The sequence below is a fragment of the Notechis scutatus genome, chromosome 4 (assembly GCF_049901735.1).
Source record: "Notechis scutatus isolate UNSWTSFEM ecotype Mainland chromosome 4, rNotScu1.2, whole genome shotgun sequence".
Classification (NCBI taxonomy): Eukaryota; Metazoa; Chordata; class Lepidosauria; order Squamata; family Elapidae; genus Notechis; species Notechis scutatus.
Window position 1 is genome coordinate 160,103,368 of NC_142012.1, and position 24,725 is coordinate 160,128,092.

The 24,725-nt window shown below is 41.1% G+C and overlaps 1 protein-coding gene across 1 annotated transcript in view; it reads right to left on the reverse strand.

The window, feature by feature from the left end:
• Window positions 1-5,704: 5,704 nt before the first annotated feature.
• The window catches only part of LOC113422709 (kininogen-1-like), a 64,653-nt gene continuing 45,632 nt past the window's right edge, over window positions 5,705-24,725 (reverse strand). The window contains exons 4-12 of the mRNA XM_026683828.2: window positions 23,464-23,574; window positions 22,556-22,640; window positions 19,136-19,326; window positions 18,548-18,655; window positions 16,735-16,816; window positions 15,711-15,883; window positions 15,152-15,259; window positions 14,096-14,188; window positions 5,705-5,796 (exon numbers count right to left, since the gene is read on the reverse strand). Coding sequence (XP_026539613.1) covers window positions 5,719-5,796; window positions 14,096-14,188; window positions 15,152-15,259; window positions 15,711-15,883; window positions 16,735-16,816; window positions 18,548-18,655; window positions 19,136-19,326; window positions 22,556-22,640; window positions 23,464-23,574 — 1,029 coding nt within the window. The 3' untranslated portion in view covers window positions 5,705-5,718. The remainder of the gene's footprint in view (window positions 5,797-14,095; window positions 14,189-15,151; window positions 15,260-15,710; window positions 15,884-16,734; window positions 16,817-18,547; window positions 18,656-19,135; window positions 19,327-22,555; window positions 22,641-23,463; window positions 23,575-24,725) is intronic.

Genomic DNA, 24,725 nt, shown 5'->3' on the forward strand with positions numbered 1-24,725 from the left:
TGGGTAATTTCAAGGATATTTTCCAGAATGATAACGCATAAGGGGGTTCTCGACTTATGACTACAACTGAGCCCAAAACATCTGTTTCTATGCAGTTGTAAGTGGAGTTTAACCCCATTTTACAACCTTTCTTGCCACAATAGGGTAAGTAAATCACTCCAGTTGTTAAGTATTAGTTCAGTGTCCTCCGATAGTGAAATTAAGCATCCCAGGTTGTAATGGAATTACAATCTTTAGAATATCTTCCATTTTACTGTGAATCATTTCCCAGTAATGTTTGGATTTACAATATTGCAATCACATATGAAGAAAGGATCCAGGCAGTATATTACAGAATCCAGATTTTTTTTTAAGACAAGGAATTATTCATTGCAGCAATCAAGACTGTAGTAATATAGAGGTAGTCTTCAACTTAGTTTCATTTAGTGATCATTTGAAGTTATAATGGCACTGAAAAAAGTGACTTATGATAGCTTTTCACACTTATGACATTCCTGTAGTCACATAATCAAAACTTGTATGCTTGGCATATATTTATGATAATTGCAGATTATGTGAACTGCAACCATCTTTTTGTGACCCTCCAATGAGCAAAGTCTATGGGTAACCATGCTACTATTTACTAAGTCTGCATTACTATTACTATTAATCCTCCTATCCTTCCTTTCACCCATCTCCTCCCACTTATGACTGTATGACTGTTGTTGCTTGTATCCTAATGATTTTTACTGACTGTTTCCTAGTATGATTATGTAGAGTTGTAATTGCAGGAATATTCCAATCTCGGATGGCAAACCTCAGATAAAGAATGTTTCCAAGCAAATACAACTCAGGTAAACAAAGTCACTAATCTAAAGGAGGATTAGAGAGAGGAAGTAAACATATGTTAGACTTTAACTAGAGATAATTAATTACTGTGCTAAACAGTAACGAAAGTTAAGCAGTAACCAAAGTTAACCAGTGATGGAGGATAACTAAAAATGTGTATAAATGCAAGACTAGACTCCAATAAAGATCATCATGATTCAGTTGTTCATGATCAAACAACTCGACTGCCTCTTCATTACAACATGATTTGATTGCTTATTGTATACTATGATTATTATTAAGTGTTGCACCTTACGATTCTTAACTCTTGACGAATGTATCTTTTCTTTTTAGTACACTGAGAGCATTTGCACCAAGATAAATTCCTTCTGTGCCCAATCACATTTGGCCAATAAAAGAATTCTATTCTATTCTATTCTATTCTATTCTATTCTATTCTATTCTATTCTATTCTATTCTATTCTATTCTATTCTATTCTATTCTATTCTATTCTATTCTATTCTATTCTTTCCTGTTCTGTTCTGTTCCGTTCCATTCCATGTCAAATATGACAGTTTTGCTGGTGCAGGATTTCTGTGAGATTTTCCTGTCATAAACTTGCTTGGAGGCTTGGAAATATGAGTCTTGCTCAATAACGGACAGTGCCAGAGTGTGAAAAATGATTTGCAGGGAGGGCCAATCTCTTTCTCAAATTGAAGTGTCATGCATCACCTGAAACAAAGAACGGTGTTCTTTGAAGTGGCCCCTGATAAGCATGCCAACCAGCTAGCATGGCACATCAGTTGTTCAAGTTATGGAGTGACATTTTTCAGTCATTTTGTCAGGCTTGCCCCAGCTAGGTCCCTAAGAAAGAAAGACCTTTGATTCCGTTTGATTGAACATATAGGTTCTTTTACTAAGGATTAATGGTTGCAAACAAAGCAAGGCTAGAACTAAAGTTCCCGTGCAAAATGTTACAGCACTTTCTCCTTCTCCCCATCCCTCCTCCCTTGACTGGTCTGTCTTTGTCCAATGACGTTCTGTGTAGGTGTTTTGGGAACTGCTCGGATGTTTGGTGTTGCTTGCAATTCACATTCCTTTCCTAGGCTCGCTGGCCTTGAAGGCTGGAATCGGCTGGTTCTCACACTTCTGGTTTCCCTCAGGATTGTCACTCCCCCACCCGTCTCTATTTTCTACATGCCAATTGCTTACTTCCTTTCCTCCCCTCTTCCCCTAACAATTTACGGCAGGATGCCAGCAAAGTGCTAAGCTGAAGATGGCAGATCTGACACATTCTCTCCAGTGGTGGGATTCAATTTTTTTTACTACCAGTTCTGTGGGTGTGGCTTGGTGGGTGTGGTGTGGCTTGGTAGGCATGGCGGGGGAAGGGTACTGCAAAATCCCCATTCCCTCCCCACCCCACTAACCTGCTTTCCAGCTCCATTCTCCTGTGCAGGGCAACCAAAGAAGACCCAGCCAATCAGCTGGGACTCAGGAGGTGGAGAATAGATGGGGGCGGGGCCAGTCAGAGGTAGGATTTGCCAGTTCTGCGAACTAATCTGTGAACTACTCAAAATTTCTGCTACCGGTTCTCCAAAACTGGTCAGAACCTGCTGAATCCCACGACTGATTCCCTCCATAAGCTGGCAAAAAGGAGGTGAGCTGAGCAATAGCAAGGAAGGAGAACTATGAAGCACAGGCAGCTTTACTGCTCCCTAATGGTCTAAATGGAAGAAACCAGAAGCCCACATGTATCTTCAGGGAGCCTGGAATTCTTTTGATCGTAACATGACTGCCACCAAGTGGCTGTGATTGGTTTCTTCAGGCTATAACTTCGTAGGAGGAGGAGAGATGCAGCTCTCCTCAACCCTGCTGGCGATCTCCCCCCTCTTCACCACCTCTACCGGGTGGCTTAGCCCCGAAGCCAGCTGGCTCGGGGCACTCCAGCGGCGAGCCCAGGCAGAAACCGCACACTTCCTGCCTGCCGCCGAAGCCCTGCAAACCGGAAGTCCACTGTGATTGGTTTCTTCAGGCTATAACTTCGTAGCTGTCAATCAGCAGGACAGCTCAAAAGAGAAAGCGGAGCCTTTCTGTGTAAAACAGGAATCTTGCAAAGAAGCTTACTGAGGGCAATGAGAAAATAGATTACTGGGAGGGATATATCATCGTGGGAGAAGACTAAATCACCAAGAGTTTCTGTATCCGTAAGATATGATCCTGGGAAAAGGTTAATCCCCGGGGGACACAAGAAAGACTGACAAAGGACGCCATAGGGAGTATGCTGCTGTTGAGAAGAATAAGGCAATGGATCAGGGGGGGACAGGAGATGACGGCTTCATTTCCAGCTGTGCCAGCCCCCTGGCTTTAAACAGAGGCTCTCCCATGCCTCACTTTAAGACCAGAGGCTCTCCCATGCCTCACTTTAAGACCTCAGAGGGACTTTAGAAGCTGTTTTGGTTCTTCTTCTCCCCAGCTTCCACAAACCATTTCAAAAATCGCCACATCTTCTATGCAATCCGTCTGATGGATTTGGGGAAGCACAAAGGAAATTTTTACACAGAACAACAAGAATTTTGGGGCTTCTAGTCTCAAACTGTTGGGTGGGGGGGGGCACAAGACAGGTTTATGGGACATATGGCCACTGGTGGTTTTTTGTTTTTGTTTTGGCAGCTGGTGGCCAAGAACAAGAACAAAACTAGCAGCTCTGCCTTTTGCTACAAACTATTCTTGGCCCTTGTTTTTTGCCCTCACAATTAATTGGTTTACAACAATTCTGGCGGCCAATTCTTGCTTTTATCTATAGCCAGGGGTGGGCTTCTGGGGGTTCACAGGGGTCCGAGAGAGCCCCTAGCTAAGATTCTGTGCAGTTCAGAGAAATCCCACGCCCCTAAATCCCACTCCCACTCCCTCAAATCCCACTCCTGACTGGCCCCACCCACCCCTCTCCTCCTCTCCCCTCCCTTCCCAGGAGTCCCCATGTGGCCCGTTTTGGATGCAGGTAAGTGCAGGGTGTGTGTGTGAAAAACGGGCCTCCCAGAAGTTCAGGAAGGCCAGAAATGGGCCCATTTTTGAAGCCCACCCCTGTCTGTAGCACCTGTAATCGATAACATGCACACTGCCAGATAATCTCAAAAGGAGCCATTGGTGAGCGTTAGGTCATTGGTTGCCCTTTGAGATGAATGTTAGAGAGCTGTTCTGGAATCAAAATCAGGTACCTCAACTACAAGGCCTGTCCACCATCAGAAAAGAGGAAAAAGCCTGCCTAGATTAATCATAGAAAGAATCATAAATGCCCAGAGTGACTGGGAGTCATGCTGCATATAAATGTTAAGAGGCAAAGGTAATACAGATAGTAATAGGTGCAATCCCTAGCAACTGAAACCTTTCTTGAATATCATCAGCATTGACAAACTCACCATCAATCAATTGCTAAAGGCAGGTTTACATGGAACAGCTTACATTCTGTGAAGATACCTTTAAAAAATATCAACCACTGTCAGGTCCTTTGGAAGGACTTAATAGGTGGACTAAATCCAGTCTGAACATCTGGCTGACTGAGCGATGAATAATAATAATAATATTGTGGCACAAAACTACAATACGGGCATTCTAGGAAGACCAGGGGTGCGATTCAAAAATCCCAGTTCACTGCCCAGTTGCTGGATGGGTGTGGCTGTGGTGCGTGTGGTCTACCAGAACTTCCGGGAGGGCTGTTTTTCACCTTCCCAAGGTTCAAGGGGCTTCCCTCGGGCCTCTGGGAGGGTGAAAATGGCCTCCCCCAGTTTCTGGAGGCTGTCCGGAAGCCGGAAACAGGCCCATTTCTGAACTTCCAGTACTTTTGGTAGGGCCGTTTTTCACCTTCCAAAGGGACCAGAGGCTTCCCTCAGGCCTCTGGGATGGCAAAAATGGCCTCCCCGGGCACTGGAGGCCTGCTGAAAGCCAGGAACAGGCCCATTTCCGGACTTCTGGAAGGCCCGTTTTTCCCGCGTCTGTGCGGACTTTGCACTTACCTGCATCAAAAATAGTCCGTGTGAAAACTCTTGGGAGGGGTGGGGCAGAGTGGGCAGGTCCAGCCGGTCGGTTCAAATACTGGTTCAGCAAATCAGATGCAAATTTAACATCCAGTTCTCCCAAACCGGTCTGAACCGGTAGAATCCCATCCCTGAGGAAGACCTAGTAGTTGTGTTTCCTAGCTGGGTCATGCATGGATACGTCTTAGCTTGAGGTTTTCAAAACAAGAGGGAGGGACGCTTCCATTCTGAGAAGTAGTTCATTGCTCGTGAATGTGGGCTCTGAGGACACATGTTTGGCTAAGTCTCCAGTGACATTTCTGATGTTTCAAATGAAGCAAATTTAGTCCTCCGGTATTTTGATATATGTCTTTTATTTGTGATAACCAAGGAAAGGTATACAATCAGATATATGTCAATCCAGTAGTGACAAGATTGGGTTAATTCATAAATATAATTGTATTGAATTAGTGCCATTCCTCATAAATTTGTCATAAAATATTGATTAGAATGAGGTATGTAGGAAAGTAGATCACATTTGAAATTCCATCCTGACTGACTGCAGAGAAACTTAACGTAATTCACCCATGGAGTTGCTGGAGATTTTCTCTTCCAGGGGATATTTTTCTCCAGGGTTGAAAGCAGGCAAGGCTGGTCCTGCAGAAGGCAGTTGTGCGCATTGCTGGCTGATTGAGGTGGCTGAATCACAGTTCTTGTTTCACTGTTGCTAACTATTTATTGTATCTTGCAAAACATTAAGAAGCTAAGCAGGCAGGTGCTGCAGGCCAACCTTGGCTGCAACTGTATTTAAGTGTTATGCTTTTATGCAGTCAGAAATCCCAAGAACATCATCATTTCCAAGAGTGGAGAAATAGCTCACTGCCTTCTTTCTTCCTTTCTTTACCAATTCTGTTCCTCATAATCATGAAAGACGTTAAATTCATCCTCTAAAATTTTGGGTTCTCCCAATTCATGAGCCTGGAAGGACACATACACAAAAACGGTTTTTCAGATGGGTCAGGTAAAGGCCTTGGCAGCTTGGAAAGGAAAGCACAATCAACATCTTGAACGGAACGGTGAAATGCAGAAATAAGTCTCTGAATTATTTGAGACTTTCAAGAAGAGATTGGACTGCCATTTGTCAGAAATGGTGTAGGGTCTCCTCCTTGGGTGGGTGGGGTTGACTAGATCAGGGGTCTCCAACCTTGGCAACTCTAAGACTTGTGGACTTCAATTCGCAGAGCGTTGCTGGCTGAGGAACTCTGGGAGTTGAAGTCCACAAGTCTTTTTTTTTTTTAAGCAAATTTTATTAATTTTTACAAAACAATACACAAACAAACAAAGCATAGATTGTAATAACATAAAAGATCTTTTCTGAAAAAACATATATAACATCTTATTTAAAGACAGAATAATTCCAAATTATCACATCTATTCAACTTTATATCTTATCCCGGCTTCTCTTTATTTCTCCCTTTCCTTCTATTATTCAAATTATATTTCTTTTACTTTAGATTGTATACATTCTTTTTATCCATCTGTCTTATTTACAATTTCATTATTCTCCTCCGACGTTCTTCTTACATTCTTCTAAGATTTTATTAATTCAAACATGGACATACAAAACACAAAACATAAATACCTAAAACTTCTTTTTGGAAAGCGGCTTACCCCGGGTTACCTCTTTTTATACAGACATAAATCAAATTCATACTCACTTAATATACTGTTTCATATCTTAATTAACATTCTGTATTTTCTATATATTTTCTCTCCTCTATTCACTCTCATAATTCTATTATATTTTTTTCATCTCATTTTAAATAGTTATACTTGTATCTTTTGTCTGTTCTCTTCAATTATCTATTTATCTTTTCTTTCTAATACAATATTTCTCCTGTAATCACTGGTTGAAGTATGACAACTTTTTATCTTTCCCCTAGATTTGACACTTAAAATAATACATACTTTCCATGCTGATTCTGCTTAGCACAAAATACTACATTTTAAAATAATAAAACAAAAATAAAAAAGGGGTTGAGTTTATAGTATGATCAAAACAATATTCCATAGAAAATTAAACTCTATTATTTACTCTTAAACATTTTATATATTCCCTTTAATACATTATTAACTCATATTATTTCAGTTTTCTAACTCAGTTTCAAATACTAATATCTACAATACAATCTTATGTACTTTTGCAGAATCATATTTTTTTTTAATTTAAATTTTACTCTTTAGCTCTGAAAAAAACCTTTTTTTAGCATCTTGTTTTAAACCTTTATGGCCTTTCTCATCAATTCTGGTCTTTTTGCCCCCCCCCCCCATCTCTCAAATTCCACTTTTTTGATCTTCCCTCTTTGTTGTGTTTCTCTTTTCTGTTGCTTTCTGGCATTTTATCGATTTTTCATCTTATTTTCCCCTTTCTTGGTTGCTTTTTTAAGTTCTGAATTCTCCCTTTTCTTTCCCCCCTTGTTCTTTTCAACTATAACTTTTTGTCCATTAAAGATGGCTTCTCCTTCTTCATCCCAGTCCTCTTATTCTTGTATTTCTTGGTAAGTGGAAATTGCCATTTCCAAAAAACGAAAGATAGATCCAAAAGAGCCCCTGCCTTCTTGTTTCTCTTCTTGTAGCTTTTGAAATTCCATTTGTAATTCTTGCACAGATAATGCCATTTTTTATTTTTTTTATTTTTAAAAGAGCAACCCAAATGTTTTTAGTCTTTCAAAAAATAGTTCCCCAAAAATCCCAAAGTCGCAAAGTCACAAAGCAATCCAAATCAGAACAAACTGTTCCATTAACACTTTCTTCTTCTTCTTTTTTTTCCCCTCCTCCTGGGGTGAGATTCAATTAGACAGTTTTAAAATGATTTTTAGAAGCCTTATTGTCATTAATTTCTAATCTTATAAACTTCAAGCAGTCTTCTTCAATAAAGACTTAGAATAAGTTTTTTACCTCTTCCTTCCCACTTATAGCAATAAACGTTTAATTTTTAATTCCAGTGTTCCAAAATCTTTTATCCCCTTGGCTTTAATTTTTAGGTTTATTTACCTTCTTTGCCCAAGGAGGTTTTCCAAATTTCCATCAGCTACTTCCGTAGGGAAGGAGAGTGAGAAAAAATAACTTTCCCTTTCACCACTTTCTTCCGCTGCTTACACAGTCTTTCTGGGAAACAATGTAGCAATAAAAAAGGCAAGTTTCCAGGTTTTAAAGGCTCCTCTTTGTCCCGGTTCAGCCAGAGAAAAACTTTCACTTTCTTCCTCCTGCACAATCTTGTCCAGCTGCAGGCTTCTTTGTGGCGGCCATTGCTGACCGCCACTCCACCGCCTTGGGAGAAGGGGGTTTTGCCAGCTGGGGAGGGGGTCTGCGACACCCCCAAACCCCTGTCTGGGTCCCCCCTATCTTCAGCTGCCTCTAAGGGGCAGCTATATCCTCCAAATCCAAACGGATCGGAGGTACCTCAGCAGCGAGCGCAGCAGGGATCGCGCGGAGTCGCGAATCCCTGCCGCTGCCAAAGCCTTGCAGACCGGAAGAAGACGTCCACAAGTCTTAAAGTTGCCAAGGTTGGAGACCCCTGGACTAGACGACCTACAAAGTTCTTCCAACTCTGTTAATCTGTAAATTCCTGTGGTTTTTGAGGCATGAGACTACAAGTAGCAGAAATTCTGAGTAGTTCGGAGAACCGACAAACACCACCTCTGACTGGCCCCGCCCCCATCTAGTTTCTGCCTCCCATTGAGTCCCAGCTGATCGGCTGGGTCTTCTTTTGTTACCCTGCACAGGAGAACAGAGCTGGAAAGCAGGTTAGTGGGGTGGGGAGGGAATGGGGATTTTGCAGTAACCTTCTCCCAGGAGTGGGGTGGGAATGGAGACTTTGCAGTATCCTTCCCCTGCCATGCCCATCAAGCCATGCCCACCAAGCCACACCCAGCAGTAGTAAAATCTTTTGAATCCCACCACTGGTTCTATCCTTTCTGGAAGGTATGCACCTTATCATCCCAACTGGAGAAGGTTGACAGTGTTCCCCCCGCCTTCAGCCACTCATATGAAATCAGGGAAGCTAAGGGTGGTACAATTTTTTATGTGAGATCCAGTATGGTTTAGTTGGGGGAAAAAAAAGCACCTTTGAGACAACCATGACTTGGATGATTGAGAATCTCCCCCGACTTAAAAAAAAATTCATGGAAAAATTTCTTATTGGGTGTGGGAATAAACTTTGACTTGGGTATTGGGTAATAATTAGTCTAAGACCTTATACATACATGTCTGCCTAAAGGTCACTGAGATAAAGCAAGGAAATTAAAAGCAAACACCAGAAACAATTAAGCAGCTCAGACAACTGTAAACAAGTCTGTGTACTATATCTAATTATTGTAATCCACAATGTGAATGCTTACTATGTACTAAAATCTCAATAAAAGGGAGCACTGGAATTTGCTCTAGACTCCCATCCCGAGTACACACGCTTGTGTCTCATTCTTTCCATGGGAGACCACCACAAGTGGTGACCCCAACGTGATCCACTGCAGGTGGTATGTGTCCGGACCTCCGTGTTTCTTCGCCTGGAATAGGTAAAGTACGTACTTAACTATTGCTGGATAATAGGATTTTTTTCAGGGAACATGGGGGGAAAACTTTCTCAGCCACAGGAATGGCATGTTAGTGAGCTGCTGAAGTTAGTCAGGACAAACTTCTTAATCTTTAAACCCTCTGGGGGGGGAGAAAATAGTTCTTTCAAAAGGTAATGTGAAACAGCTGCTGCAAGAGATCTGGCAGCAATGCCCCTGGTACTCAGAGAGAGGCTCTTTAAAGTTAGACACGTGGAGGAAAATTGGAACTATCCTTCATGAAGAGCCACGGGCAACAGCTGAAATTTTGATATATTGGAAGGTTGTTATGACTGCTTTAGAGACCCAGCAACAACCTCTTTTAAAAACTTTAGTAGAACCTCCTCCTTATAAAGGAGTTGTGTTGCACCCACCAACCCCAAAACTGGAGTATGTTTTCTTACCCCCAACAGCGCCTACTCCAGTGGATGATAAAATCCAACCAAAAATGGGAAAAGTTCAAGCAATGATGCATCAGGCTTTCAATGAGGGGAAATTAGAGCCTGATGAGATTCCCCAGATGAATTTGTTTCCAGTTAATAGGCAAGTGGATGCTCAAGGCAATCTGCAGACTGAATGGGTTCCGATTCCTTTGGCAGTACTTAGGGAAATTAAGAAAGCAGTTAAAGATTATGGTATTCAAAGTCCCTTTACAAAGGGTCTCCTGACAAGTTTGGCTACCTCACGCATGATTCCTAGTGACTGGAAAGATTTAATGAGAATGATATTGAGCTCTACTCAGTATGTGGTTTATGATTCAGAATATCAAAGGGAAGCTATCACTAGGGGAAGGAATTCGGGGGGGCTGTATACGCCAGACCAAATCTATGGGGCAGGCTTGTTTGAATCCACTGCTGATCAAGCTGCTAATTTGCCTGATCACGTATTTCCAGTGGTTATGGCAGCTGTCCTTGGGGCGTTGTCCCACATCCAGGATGTGGGAACCCCGGCACGGTCTTTTTCTCAAATTAAGCAAACAGCATCTGAGTCTTATAACGATTTTGTGGAAAGGCTACAATTGGCAATTACCCAGCAAATTTCTAATGAGGAAGCTGCAAAAGAACTTTTGCTGAAATTGGCAGTTGAAAATGCAAACGCTGACTGCAAGCGTATCTTACAGCCTTTGGTGGCTAGAGGTGAGGTTACTCTGGCTGATCTTTTAAAGGCATGTGCAGTGGTGGGTTCTCAGGCTTACAACATGGAGACTTTGGCTATGGCATTACAAAAAGGGATGAAACCTACAGGGAATTGTTTTAATTGTGGGAAGCCTGGCCATTTTAAAGCCCAGTGCCGATCACCTGTGGGGGGGGAATGGCATTTAACAAAAACAAAAATAGGGACGTCCGCCCGAAGTCGGTCTGTCCGAAATGCAAAAAAGGGTTTCATTGGGCAAATCAATGTCGCTCTGATCAGAACCAAAATCCGGGAAACTAAATTTGGGGCGTGCAGCTAGCCCCGCTCCCAAGGCTGTCACAAAAGCATCGCCTGCAATTACTGGGAGTGAAGGTTTGGGTTTAAAAATGTTGAACTCAATTGATGTGACTTTTCCTAATCAAGTATACATCGAGGACACTCATTTGCATGGGCCACTGCCAGAAAAAACAGTGGGATTGGTACTTCCCAGGTCTTCTGCATCAGAAAAAGGGTTTTTTGTTATTCCAGGAGTTATTGATCAAGATTATAAAGGGGTTATTAAGGTACAATTATACACTGATACTCCTGCATCATTAATGGCCAGTGACTCTATTGCACAATTATTATTGCTTCCATACATTCCTATGAATCCTTTAATTGGGATCCCACGAACTGGCGGTTTTGGGTCCACTGAAATGGCCAGTTCTCCAGTTGCTGCAGAATTGCTAGCGCTGACAAAAAAATTTGACTACAGACCAACCTAAAATGACAATTGAAATTCAAGAAAAATCATTTTCTGGCCTTATAGATTCCGGAGCAGATGTCTCTGTGATACGCCAAAAGGAATGGCCAAATGAATGGGCGCTTGAGGACTCTCCAGCTGTTCGTGGAGTGGGTGGTATGCAGCTTGCAAGAAGTAGTGTACATTGGTTGAAGGCATTGCATAGAGAAACTGGTGAGACTGCAAGGATTCAACCTCTTGTGTTGCCCCTGCACATAAACTTGTGGGGTAGAGATTTACTGTCACAGTTCCGCACAAAAATTGTTATTGGATAAAGGAAAAATTATTGACTTTGTCCTTCAAACCAGATATGTGGTGGATACTATTCTGGCTGCGCAAGGGGGAGTTTGCGCTGTGATTCATACGCATTGTTGCATGTATATCTCTGATTACTTTCCAAACATTACAGCTACTATACAGCATATGGAACAAACCCTGAATAGAGAATCCATTACAATCGGAGGGCGAGGGACTGGACGTGTGGTCTGCACTTTGATCCTGGTTGCCAGATGGTTCATGGATTCATCACCTAATTGTTGGAATGATATTGCTTTTTATACTTTCTCTTTGTGCATGCTGTATTATCCAATGTCTCTCTGGACTTTTAGGAATGTGTCGGGTGAAGCCTATGGAAGGAGAACTGCTGTTGCAGATGGTGAAAAGCTACCGAGGCATCCGCGATCATCAAAAAACTAAAACAGGGGAGATGTGGGAATAAACTTTGACTTGGGTACTGGGTAATGATTAGTCTAAGACCTTATACATACATGTCTGCCTAAAGGTCACTGAGATAAAGCAAGGAAATTAAAAGCAAACACTAGAAACAATTAAGCAGCTCAGACAACTGTAAACAAGCCTGTGTACTATATCTAATTATTGTAATCCACAATGTGAATGCTTACTATGTACTAAAATCTCAATAAAAGGGAGCACTGGAATTTGCTCTAGACTCCCATCCCGAGTACACACGCTTGTGTCTCATTCTTTCCATGGAAGACCACCACAAGTGGGTTCAAATAGCAAATAATGTGGAGCTCCTGCTTCTCAAAGCCACAGACAAGCCCTGTTGAATGCCTTGCTATTCATTCTGAGAAGATTTCCTTCATTGGATGGTTGACACAAAGATTCCTTATATTCTTTGTGGATTCTGGAACTGTTGTTAGGAATAGGTGAGGTTATTGGCCTCTTTTTGTTCTGCATCTACTGTACTTTAGGCAGGAGTGAAGTGAAGAGGCACTACAGAGAGTGATCAATTCGGCACAAGAAACCATTGGTTGCCCACTAACACCACTAGATGACATCGGCAGGTCTCGCTGTTTCAGCAGAATAAGGAAGATACTTAGGGATGATTCACACCCTGGCCAGTGTCTCTTTTACCATTGGCCAGTGTCTCTTTTACCATGGCCAGTGTCTCTTTTACCATCGCTTCTACCATTGTGCAGAAGACATCGAAGCATAGCCAGCCAGCCAAACAGGTTTAAAAAGAGCTCCTACCTATGGACTGTCAGACTCTTAAACACAAGCACAATCATTCTAGTGGTGGGATTCAATTTTTTTTTACTACGGGTTCTGTGGGCGTGGCTTGGTGGGCGTGGCGGGGGAAGGATACTGCAAAACCCCCATTCCCTCCCCCACCCCACTAACCTGCTTTCCAGCTCCGTTCTCCTGTGCAGGGCAACAAAACAAGACCCAGCCGATCAGCTGGGACTCGGGAGGCAGAGAAGAGATGGGGACAGGGACAGTCAGAGGTGGGATTTGCCAGTTCTCCGAACTACTCAAAATTTCCGCTACCGGTTCTTCAGAACTGCTCAGAACCTGCTGAATACCACCTCTGTTCCACACACATACGGAAGCGTATGACTAGACTTTCTCCCCCAATTACTTGTACAGGGATTATTCTCTATACTATTCACGTCGTTTTGTATTTTCTGTTATGGATTTCACCAGAGAGGCTAAACCAATTTCGTTGTGTATATAATGTACAATGAAAATAAAGATTATACTACTAATTTTCTACCAGAGTTTCCAGGAATATCTATTAAGATTGGCAACCCCTTTCAAGCAGTGGTGGGATTCGAATTGTTTTACCACCAGTTTGGTGGGCATGGCTTGGTGGGCATGCTTTGCCTAACGCCGGCGCACAGCTTTCTCCACCCCACCTGAGGCCTGCAGCGCCAATCATCTGAGAGGATCTTCTTTTTCCTCCCAGATGATAGAGGATTTTTTTCCTCCTCTTAGCTGATCATCGGCTTTTTTATTCCCAGTTCGGCTGAACCGGTCTGAACCAGTAGCATACCACCACTGCTTTCAAGATAGATCAGGTAGAACCTGTGCTGTCTGAAGGAACTGCAAATCACTCTGCACTGTACTAAACATACAAAGCAAAACCTTTAAAACATTATTCCTTAGCTTGATGACCTCTGTATGTATTGGTCAGCATTTTCTCTCTCTAGCAATTAAGAGAATTAAGTGGTCCAAATTAACAACATCAATTCCTGCTGATGTATCCTACCCTCCAATACCAATGAGCTTTTACCCATCTTTAAGAGGAACAATTTCATGAGTACAATTAATATTTCTGGACTTCTTCTCTACCACTTTCTCTAATTTATCTTCATAACAGAACATCTGAAAATCTGATTATCAATTCCTTGGGAAATATGCCAATATTTCTGGGCCTATACACAGATTATCACATTTGGTATTAGGACGGGAGAGTGATAGAGGAAAGGATGGAGACAGATTTGAATACCTGGAAAGGTTGATTGTCTGTGCAGGTCACTTCTGGTACGACTGATGGCTCCCAGGGTTTTACATAAATTAAGGCATGGCAGGTCATCAGTTCCTGTCAACCAAACAAAACAGAAAGGGTAACACTCATCTCTTGTCAAAGATTGACATACAAATAAAATACCATGTACAGAATAATTATGTTTTGAATTGAATGGTGTTTTGGAAGAATGTTCTCTTTTCCAAAAGTTGACCATTTTTTAAAATTTGTTTTCTGAATAGTGTCTTTTATCTATGGGGAAAAGGAATTCTTTCAAAACATTGAAGCAAGGAGTATAAATTAAAGTTGTAAAATCATGACCTACATCTTTGTGTGTACACGTGTATGTGTATGTGTGTGTGTGTGTGTGTGTGCACATGTGTGCATGCGTGCAAAAAACCCATGCCCAATAAGGGTATATGCAAATATGTTTGGGGTCTTGGGCTTTCCAACTGATTCAACAGTAAGTTGGAGCAAACTGGAGCATAGATCTCCTTCATTTAATTATAGCCCAATATTAAACTAAATAACGAGTCCAGGTAAATTAAAATGGGCACATTGTGTGAATGAGGCAATTCTTTTAATCTGATGGTTTGTTTGGGCCCAGGAGTTTTATTAACTTGTGTTTAGTGCTTAGGTTTGAGTAGAAATACATCGGATTGTCTTATTGTAAAGATTATCTCAAGACATAATATGCATCCATAGAGAAATGCAACATTTCCCACCAATGTTCCATTTTAAGAATCTGCTTTAAAATTAACTCGTTCCCTTAAGTCATCCCAAAGGTGCTTTTTCAAGAGGCTACTGGATTTTCTGGATTTTCTTTGAAGACGCTTCTCATCCAAGAAGCTTCTTCAGCTCTGAAGCTCTTCTCTGGAGAAGCTTCCCAGATGAGAAGCGAAACATCTTCAAAGAAAAACCAGAAAGTCCAGTTGCCTCTTGAAAAAGCACCTTTGGGACTACCATGGCCTGGATGACCTCCATAGACATTGTTCCCTTAAATAAAATATTCCTGTTGAACTAATCCAAGTGTCTTACACCGCCTTTTACAGCATGACAGTTTTTATCTGGCTTCTCAACTTCAGCCTTGGAGCAATTTGTTCTCTGAGCTTTGAAGTCAATTCGATATACATGTCCAATCAACATCTGAAATTCAAGGAGAAAAATGATTAGCAACTGTATTTAGACTGGATGCTGAATACCATGAAGAACAAAAATCTTGGCTTGCTATCTAGTTAGCTCATGTGGCCCCAAGGACTTATTCCTTCTCCAGGGTTCTAATAAAAACAAGCAAGAGAAAGAGCCAAGGAAAGATGGTGTCCCTTTAGAGGCATAGAAGAAGCTGCCATGGATCAAATCAAACTACTGATCCCTCATGCTGAATATTATTGATGTTCACAAGCTACATCCCTAGTTATCCCACCCATTTACCTGGGGGAAGTTCAAACATATAAACCACTGGTCTTCCATTACAATATCAACTTTGTATGAGGCCAGCTGAACTGGGAAAGGAGTCAAGGTCAAAAGATAACTCTACCTCAAACCATGTTTTTAAAGAAAATCTATGTTGAAATACAATGGTAGTCAGAATTCACACCTGTCCTGATATCTTTGTTATATCCACAATTTTGAAATAAAAGTCACTGCTGCTTTTGATGTTAAATAATTTCACAACAGCTTCTAGATGCCTCTTCAGTTCTTGACTGTCTGGTGCAATTGGGCTGTGGCAACCAGGGCACACTTGGGCAAGAGTTCTCATATTGTCTTCAGCTGTTGAAACACATAAATAAAAATACAGGTTTATATCAGGTTATTTTAAAAAAGGAAAGAGTACAAGAATGGCAGCTTGCACCTATCTTATTATTATTATTATTATTTTTGGTAAGAGATTAATGAACACATTTGGCCGATGCCAAAAATGCATGAGTGCAAATTGTTCTGTAGCAGTTTGGAATTTGCTGTTACTGGAGGCTATCTACGGATTTATCATGGCCACCAACTTGTGCATATAAAAATAACAATTTATTTATTCCATTCCACTATACAGTGCTGCTCATTACTAAAAATGGCAGACAGCATTGTTCTTCCTTGAGCCAACAAAGCACTAAAGCGGTGCAGTGCTTTCAAGAACTACTGAAATATTTCTGAAAACAGGCTGTAAATTAAAAACGTTCGGCATCAGCATCTCGCCGGCTCAAGGAAGAAGAACATGGATCTCAATTTCAATATTATAGCCTGTTGATATCTATGGGTCGTCCTTAATTCAAACAGTCTAAACCTGTAGCCTGTAAATAATTTTGGAAGCGCTCCCTAACTTGACCTTTTCAGCCACACTTGTTTTCAGATGGCCAATCTGTGACTCTCCAAAAGTTGAACTCCAAGTCCCATTATCCTCTCTACTTTGTCTGGTTGGCTGGGGCCTGATAGGTTCTGCCCATTCCCTGCATCTTTTGAAAGTATGGCCAGAAGGGGGAGATTCTGGGAACTGTAGGTCAGCGCTTCTAAGGGGGCTTTGATATCGCTATTAGAAAACCCTAAAGAATGGAATGCGTGAGAAAATGGATCTGTTGTTGCTCAGGAACACCAGGCAAGACTGAATCAAGGAAGCAACGGTTACAAACCTTCCAGTCTGCATTCCACTTCTGAATGGATGAGTTTGCCTCTATTGTCAATGTAGGCTTTAGCTTTACAGAAAACATTTAGCTGGAAGGGGACAAAAAGCAAGAAGTCTGAACCACGCTTTTATCAGGCAGCTCCTTTGTTGCATTCAGTTTTTCCAGATGGCATTAGGAGTGAGTTGCTGGGGGTTCACAGGGGTTCTGGAGAGCCCCTAGCTAAGATTCTGTGTAGTTCAGAGAACCCCCAAATTCCACTCCTGGCTGGCCCCGCCCACCCTGCCCCTCTCCCCTCCCAGGAGTCCCCACACAGCCCGTTTTGGATGCGAGGTAAGCGCAGGGCATGCACAGAGGCTCAGGGAGGGTGAAAATTGGGCCTCCCGGAAGTTTAGGAAGGCCAGAAATGGGCCCGTTTCTGGCTTCCAGAGAGCCTCCAGAGCCCGGGGAGGGCAAAAATGCCCCCCCCCCCCACACTGGTGCAGGAGGCCGAATAGGCCACACACCCCATGGCCACGCTCACCCAGCAACCGGGCAGAGAACCCTTTGCTACAATTTTTGAAGTCCACCCCTGGATGGCATCCCTGTATGACTGGCACAAAGTATGAGTGTGAGTTCATTCCTGATTCTAGATAATCTGCTCCAATAGAGAGGAGCCTTTTTGTTACATGCACAGATTATCTTTGGCTGTATCCAGTAGTGGGATTCAAATAATTTAACAATCTGTTTGCACACGGTAGGGTTCTCTGTCGTGGGAAGCGTGGCCCATCCCTGTTCTCCAGCTCTGCCACACATGCGGGACAAGCCTCTCACGACGGCCAACATGACCCTGGGAGAACCAGTTGTTAAATTTCCACCCTTTGCCAAAAGGCTGTTTCTGAGGTGGCTGGATGGAGTCACTGAAGCAGCAGGCATGAGCTTAACTCCAGAAGATGGTAGAGGACAGGAAGCCTGGAGGAACATTGTCCATGGGGTCGCGATGGGTCGGACATGACTTTGCAACTAACAACAACTTTCCCTGTTCAAAACTGTTCACAAGCTGCTCTCTGTCTGTCTGTCTGTCTGTCTGTCTGTTGTGGTTAGCCGGCAGCAGGTGCGGACGGCTGAGGAGAGCGAGGACTCAGATGAGGGGCGAGGACCATTAGGGAGTGGACTGCTGCCTTCAAAGATTGTGGGGGCTGGCAGCAGTGATGAGGAGGTTCCCAAGGAGCCTATGTCAAGTGCATGTGCACGCAGGATTGTTCGTAGGAAAGAGCAGCTACAACAGCATGGGCAACTCAGGAGTAAGGCTGCAAGGTAATGGCCCCTCCTTCAAGAAGATAAAAGCCAGCTGTGAACGGAACATACTTTGCAGAAGGCAAAGACGTTTTGATTCTCCAGCCTCGTGGACATTCCAGTATCCTGAGTTTGTATTTGAAGATTCTTGTATTGCAAATTATTTCTTGTCTGTTATCTTTTGGCAAGGCTTGCAGTTTGGCAAGGCTTGTGCTTATCACAACTAATTATTTTGTAAAAGCATTACAAGGTTTCTGTTCCTTTTGGATTGTGTCTGATTTGTTGGAAATGGGCATGGGTCAGAACACTGTCTATCTATCTATCTATCTATCTATCTATCTATCTATCTATCTATCTATCTATCTATCTATCTATCCATTCATCCATCCATCCATCCATCCATCCATCCATCCATCCATCCATCCATCCATCCATCCATCTCTGCCTTCCTTCTTGTACTTCTACACTACCTACCTAGTATACCTTCTTGCACACTGTTCAGGAATCTCTGTCTCGTAGGAGTATGACATAAAAGAAATTCACTTACACCTCCAGAAAGGGGTCTACATTCTGGACTCAAATCCACAAATTCCTTCTTGGAACAATTTGTTTCTTTTATGGAATATTTAAAACGGTAATTCACTCCATTAACCACCTACACGAAAATTTAAAGAGAAGTTGCACAGGACAAGTACTTTGTTAGGAAAAAAAAAGAATTAGCTTGCACAGTTTCTCTCAAGTCTGTATTTTTTTTCTTTTAAATGATGGTTTCAAAAATATACACAAGGGGAGGAAATTCAAGGAAGAGCCGTGGTGGTGCAGTGATTAGAATGCAGTACTGCAGGCTAATTCCCTGATCACTCCAGCAGTTCAGTTCTGAATGGCTCAAGGTTGATTCAGCTTTCCATCCTTCCAAGGTCGGTAAAATGAGGACCCAGATTATTGGGGGCAATATGCTGACTATAAACCACTTACAGAGGGTCTGTAAAGTACTGTGAAGCGGTATATATATCTAAGTACTATTACTATTCAACTCTTTTCAGATTTTAGCTAAAATCTATTAAAATACCACATTCTGTATTAAGTCATGATGTTAGTTAAGTTAAGATGGAGAATTATTGGAATATATACAAACCTGACTTTCAGCCTCATTTATTACTGGAAAGCCAAATAAGGAAGAGTATTGACTCTGATTGTTAAATTGCCGCACGGTGTGTCTCACAATGTGAAGCACTCTCGGACTAAGAGTTTTTATGCGATGCCAACAACCTACGCATTGACTCAAATCCACAAATTCCCAATGGGATTGTTCTATGTTTTTCTGTCCTGGAAGCAAGCCAATAATAAATTACAACAAGGGAAACAAAAGGAAGCAAATTAAAAAGGGAAGTTACATGGAAATTACTACAGTATACAAACAAGGCTTGCAGATAAAAAAAAAAAGAGGTAAGGAATCACCTTTACCTTATCTTTGGGAAAGAATGAGCAATGCGGGGCAATTCATCTTAGAGAAATTAATGGTAGACAAAAATTACACCTTTCTTTTTTTTAAAAAAAAACAAATTTTATTAATTTTTAAAAGCATACAAAACATACAAGATAAACATAAAACCTTTTTTCTAAAAATTTCTAAAAATTATTTGAAAGTTTTACAACATTAACACATTTCCTTACAATCACATATTTTCCCTTTCTAACTTGCTTTATTTTCTTCTATCTTTCTCTCCATTGTCCTTTTCTAGCCTTTCTCCAAGGTTTTATTAGCTCATTCAAATATAAACACATAAGAACACAAAACATATAAACATAAAAAAAACATCTTTTCTGAAAGTTGCTTAATCCCGGTCAAAACTCTTTGTACAGACACCAACTCAAATTCATATTCATTTTATGTGCCATTCCATATCTTATTACCATTTTCAATTTTTATATAGCTTCTTCTCTCTCTTAGATTCTCTTAATTTTATTTTATTTATCTCATCTCAATTCAAATCATAGTATTTAGTATTCTTTGTCTGTTTATCCAGCTATCGATTTATCTTTCTTCTTTAAAAAAAAGAGCTTCTCCTGTACACTAATTGGAGTATGACGCCTTTACCTCTTTCCCCTACAATTATAATACTTAATATAAAACACCTAACTTACATTGGGATTCTATTTGGTACATTCTAAAATCATACAATATTATCAATACCAATACTAATCTATTCATTAATATTCATATTCTTTTATATCATAAACACTTAGCACATTACTTTTCAATTAATTAACATACTTTTGTGGGAGCACCTACTTTCCATAATTATTCCCCCCACATCACATATTTTAAATCATTATTTCATTAAGGTATTCCTGCTTCTCCTACTTCAAATCTCTCCTTTCAAAAAAAAAAAATTTCCACTGAAATAACACAATCTAATTAATATTGACATTCATTTGTATCTTTCTCTCCAACTCCTTTATATCTTAACCATTTTATCCATTTCAATTAAATAACATGCCTTTTGGGAATACTTATATTTTCCAAAATTATTTCCCCCCACATCATATCTCAAATCCTTATTTCATGAAATGTTCCCTTTTCTTAAGACAAATTCCACTAAGTTATATTAAACATTTTATCACACTTTAAATTACACATTATTTCCAACTTTCTAAAATTATTTCTAAATACAAATTTAAAAACAATCTTATGTACCTTTAGAATCCCTTTATCAATAAAGTTTACCCATTATCTCTAAAAACTCTTGTTTCTTTACATCTTGCTCTCTACTATTGAGGCTCGTCCCCTTTCTCCCTTGCTTATTCTTCTCTCTGTCCTCTTTATCCCTTTGCCTCTCCACCTCCCTTTTTCTCTGCTTTCCTCCTTTCTGTTGTCTTCTAACATAATATCTCTTTTTCATCTTGTTTTTCTCCTTTTTGATTGCTTTTATAGGTCTTAAAGTCTCTTTTTCCTTTTTCTCTTTCTCCTTTCCTTCCCCAGCCAAAGTCACTTGTTCATCAAAAATGGCTAGGCAACCCGTAAAATGACACCTTTCTTTTTAAACGTTGGGATTTATAACATGTAACTTTGCACACGTAGTTATTGGCACATTCATATCAAAAGAAGTGAATCTAGTCCCAGCCTATATAATCTTGCTAGGCAAAAGGATGTATATAGCACCCTACTTCAACTGTACTCTCCTGGTGACCACCAGGTCTACCCTGTTTCCCCGAAAATACGACCTACCCTGAAATTAAGCCCTAGCTTGATTTTTACACATGTGCCCAATATAAGCCTTACTCCCAAAATAAGCCCTAATTAAGATCCCACCCACTCCAGAGTGCACGGGTAACAATTAAGCTAGGGTGGGGCTGGAGGGTGGAGCTCCCCTACTACTTATCTTTGGACAGTTGTAGCCAGGCCTCGCACACCACAACACCTGCCTGGCCGGCCCATTTCTTCTGCAACCGGTAAGGCTGGCAAGGCTATCCTGAAGGCCTCTGTAGCTGATATCAAAGCCCTGGATCGATCCAGAGCTCTATTATCAGCTGCAGAGGCCTTCAGGAAAACCTTGCCAGCCACAGAAGAAGTTCCTGAAGGCCCCTGACAGCAAAAAGGAGGCCGGGGGTGACATGTACAAGTGAGGTTAGTCAGTGGATGACTTCTCCCAAAAATAAGACCTGGTGCCTTAGTTGGTGGGAAAAAAAATCAGGGTCTTATTTTGGGGAAAAATATTAGAACTGTTCTAAAATATTAGAACTGAAACTCCCAGAATTCCTTCCCAGTATTCTTTTACTTTTGAATTCAGGGAGTTCTGAATACAACTTATAAGGTAGCGATGTATAGGATTGTGGTGCAATAGCAAAATGATTTTTTTAAAGAGTTTAAAAGTTAGAGTTTAAAGTCATCATTCAGCCCTTAACCATTCTCCAAAAATTCAAACAGCCCAAAGGTTTTTTTCCCTACACATTCTATTCCAACAATATACAACTCCTTATTTTTCAGCTGAGTGATTCATTTCTTAAATGAAGTCTGGCTCATGATATACTGAGTTACATATTGGAAATTGAAGCTCAAGTTACAGGTAGTCCTCAACTGACAACAATTCAGTTAGTGACTGTTCAAAGCGGCACTGAAAAACGTGACTTACGATTGTTTTTCAGCATCCTTATGATCGTGTGATCAAAATTCAGATGCTTGGCACCTGGTTCACACCAAGTCCTAGGATCATGCGATCTCTTTTGCGAACTCAAAGAGGATCATTCGATCTCTTTTGCAAACTCAAAGGGGAAGCCAGATTCACTTAACAACCAGGCTACTAACTTATCAACCACAGTGATTCACTTAACAACTGTGGCAAGAAATGGGGCAACACTCACTTAATAACAGAAATTTTGGGCTTAATTGTGGTCATAAGTCAAGGACTTATGGTGGTGGTATCATCCTGATCCCGCCCCCTCTCACAAGCATTGGTTTAAATCTGGCCACTGATTTTTTTTCTCTCCATTATTTTCAGGAACAGGATAGAAAAAGGGTGAATTTTTCAGATTTCTAACTTGAACATTTACTTACCTTGGCTAATTTTGCAATTTTGTGAAATGGAGGTAAACTGTTCTGATTCATTAATGTCAATGTTAGCTACGCAGTTTCCAGAGTGCTGAAAGACAAGCAAAAGGAGACATCAATTTGATGATGTCTCGCCTGAACACCGGGCTGCTTCTTTCTGCTTCTTTCTTCTTCTGCTTTTGGCTGCATGCAAGGAAAGCAGCAAAAGTCTTTCTTTCTCTCCCCCAAACTCCGCCAGAAATGAGTCTCTGGGACCCTGCAAGGCCTCCTGCTCCAAGAGGCTGCGCCGGTGCAACAAGTCTCACAAAGACTCATTTCTGGCGGAGTTTGGGGGAGAGAATGAAAGACTTCTGCTGCTTCTGCTGCTCTCCTTTCATGAAGCCAAAAGTTTCTCTCTCTTTCTCTCCCCCTGAGAACAGATCTGGAAATGGTATCCTACGATCCCAAATAAAGAATGATCGATCGGTAGGAAAACGGGGTGGGGAATTTTCCTGCAGACTTTTTGGGGGATTTTCCCAGGGTCTCTGGTCCACAGGATTTAAAATTATGAGTTTGGTGGTCCCTGAGGTCCAAAAGATTGGAGACCCCTGGGCTAGAAGACCTTCACGGTCCCTTCCAACTCTGTTATTCTATTATACCCATAACAGTTTCTCCTCAAGTGTCTCTTCTTGAGACTTTCAAGAAGAGATTGGACTGCCATTTGTCAGAAATGGTGTAGGGTCTCCCACTTGGGCAGGGGGTTGGACTAGATGGTCCCTACAAGGTCCCTTCCAACTCTGATTATTTGTTATCTGTTATATTAAGGTTCTTTTTGCCTGGTTGCATATGGTGATCCTGGCAGGCTTTCTCTTTCTTCTTGCTGTCCCCCCTAAACTCTTTTCTGCCACTTCAAAGGAGGAAGAATGCATACTTACTGCTTTTGAGGTCCTTAAAAGTTCACACTTTTGCCAAGGCTTATCCACAGCAATTGGACACACGGTTTCTCTTACGTGATAGTTGATAAGGAATTTTTTCCTAGGATCTGCCTGAAAAGATTACTTAAATGAGTGCCATTGCAGTTTCATTCATGTAATTAATAAATTGATAGGCTTGAATACATGATTTGGGTGACTAACAGTTAAAAACAACACAGAATAAAACAACAACTTTAGAATAAAGTGAAACACAACCAGTGATTGAAAACATAAACAGCATAATTTATCCCAAAGCTGCATTCTTATTTTGGTGGCCAACCCACCCGGGTGGCTCATGGCCTAGTAATTAAAAAAAAATCTTGCCAATGTTCAGCAATGGGTGGAAACTAATCAAGGAGAGAAGCAACTTAGAACTAAGGAGAAATTTCTTGACAGTGAGAACAATTAATCAATGGAACAACTTGTCTCCAGAAGTTGTAAATGTTCCAACAGTGGAAGTTTTTAAAAAGATGTTGGATATCCATTTGTCTGAAGTGGTGTAGGGTTTCCTGCCTAAGCAGGGGGTTGGACTAGAAGACCTCCAAGGTCCCTCCCAACTATTCTATTCTATTCTATTCTATTCTGTTCTATTCTATTCTATTCTATTCTATTCTATTCTATTCTATTCTATTCTATTCTATTCTATTCTATTCTATTCTGCTCTGCTCTGCTCTGCTCTGCTCTGCTCTGCTCTGCTCTGCTCTGCTCTACTCTACTCTATTCTATTCTATTCTATTCTATTCTATTCTGTTCTATTCTATTCTATTCTATTCTATTCTATATGTTTCTTGAGCATGTAATGGTCCAAAGAACCTCAGAGAAATAGTTGAAGTTGTATCAATACAGGTAGTCCTCAATTTACAACCGTTTGGCAACTGTGCAAAATTACAGCAGTTTTTGGGGGAAAAATGACCGTCCTCACACTTATGACCGACACAGCACCATCATGGTCACATGATTGAAATTTGAGCACTTGGCAACCAGCATGTATTTATGATGGTCCGGCATCTTGAGGGTCATTATTTATGACCTTCCCAGCCAGCTTCTGTCAATCAAAATCAATGGGGTAAGCTGGATTCACTTAACGACTGCATGATTCACACAACTGCATCGATTCACTTAACAACCGTGCCAAAAAAAAGGTAGTAAAATCAGCTCATGAAAACCACCTTCTTTAGCAAGATAAATTCTAGTCCCAATTAAGGATCTTAAGTTGTGGACTA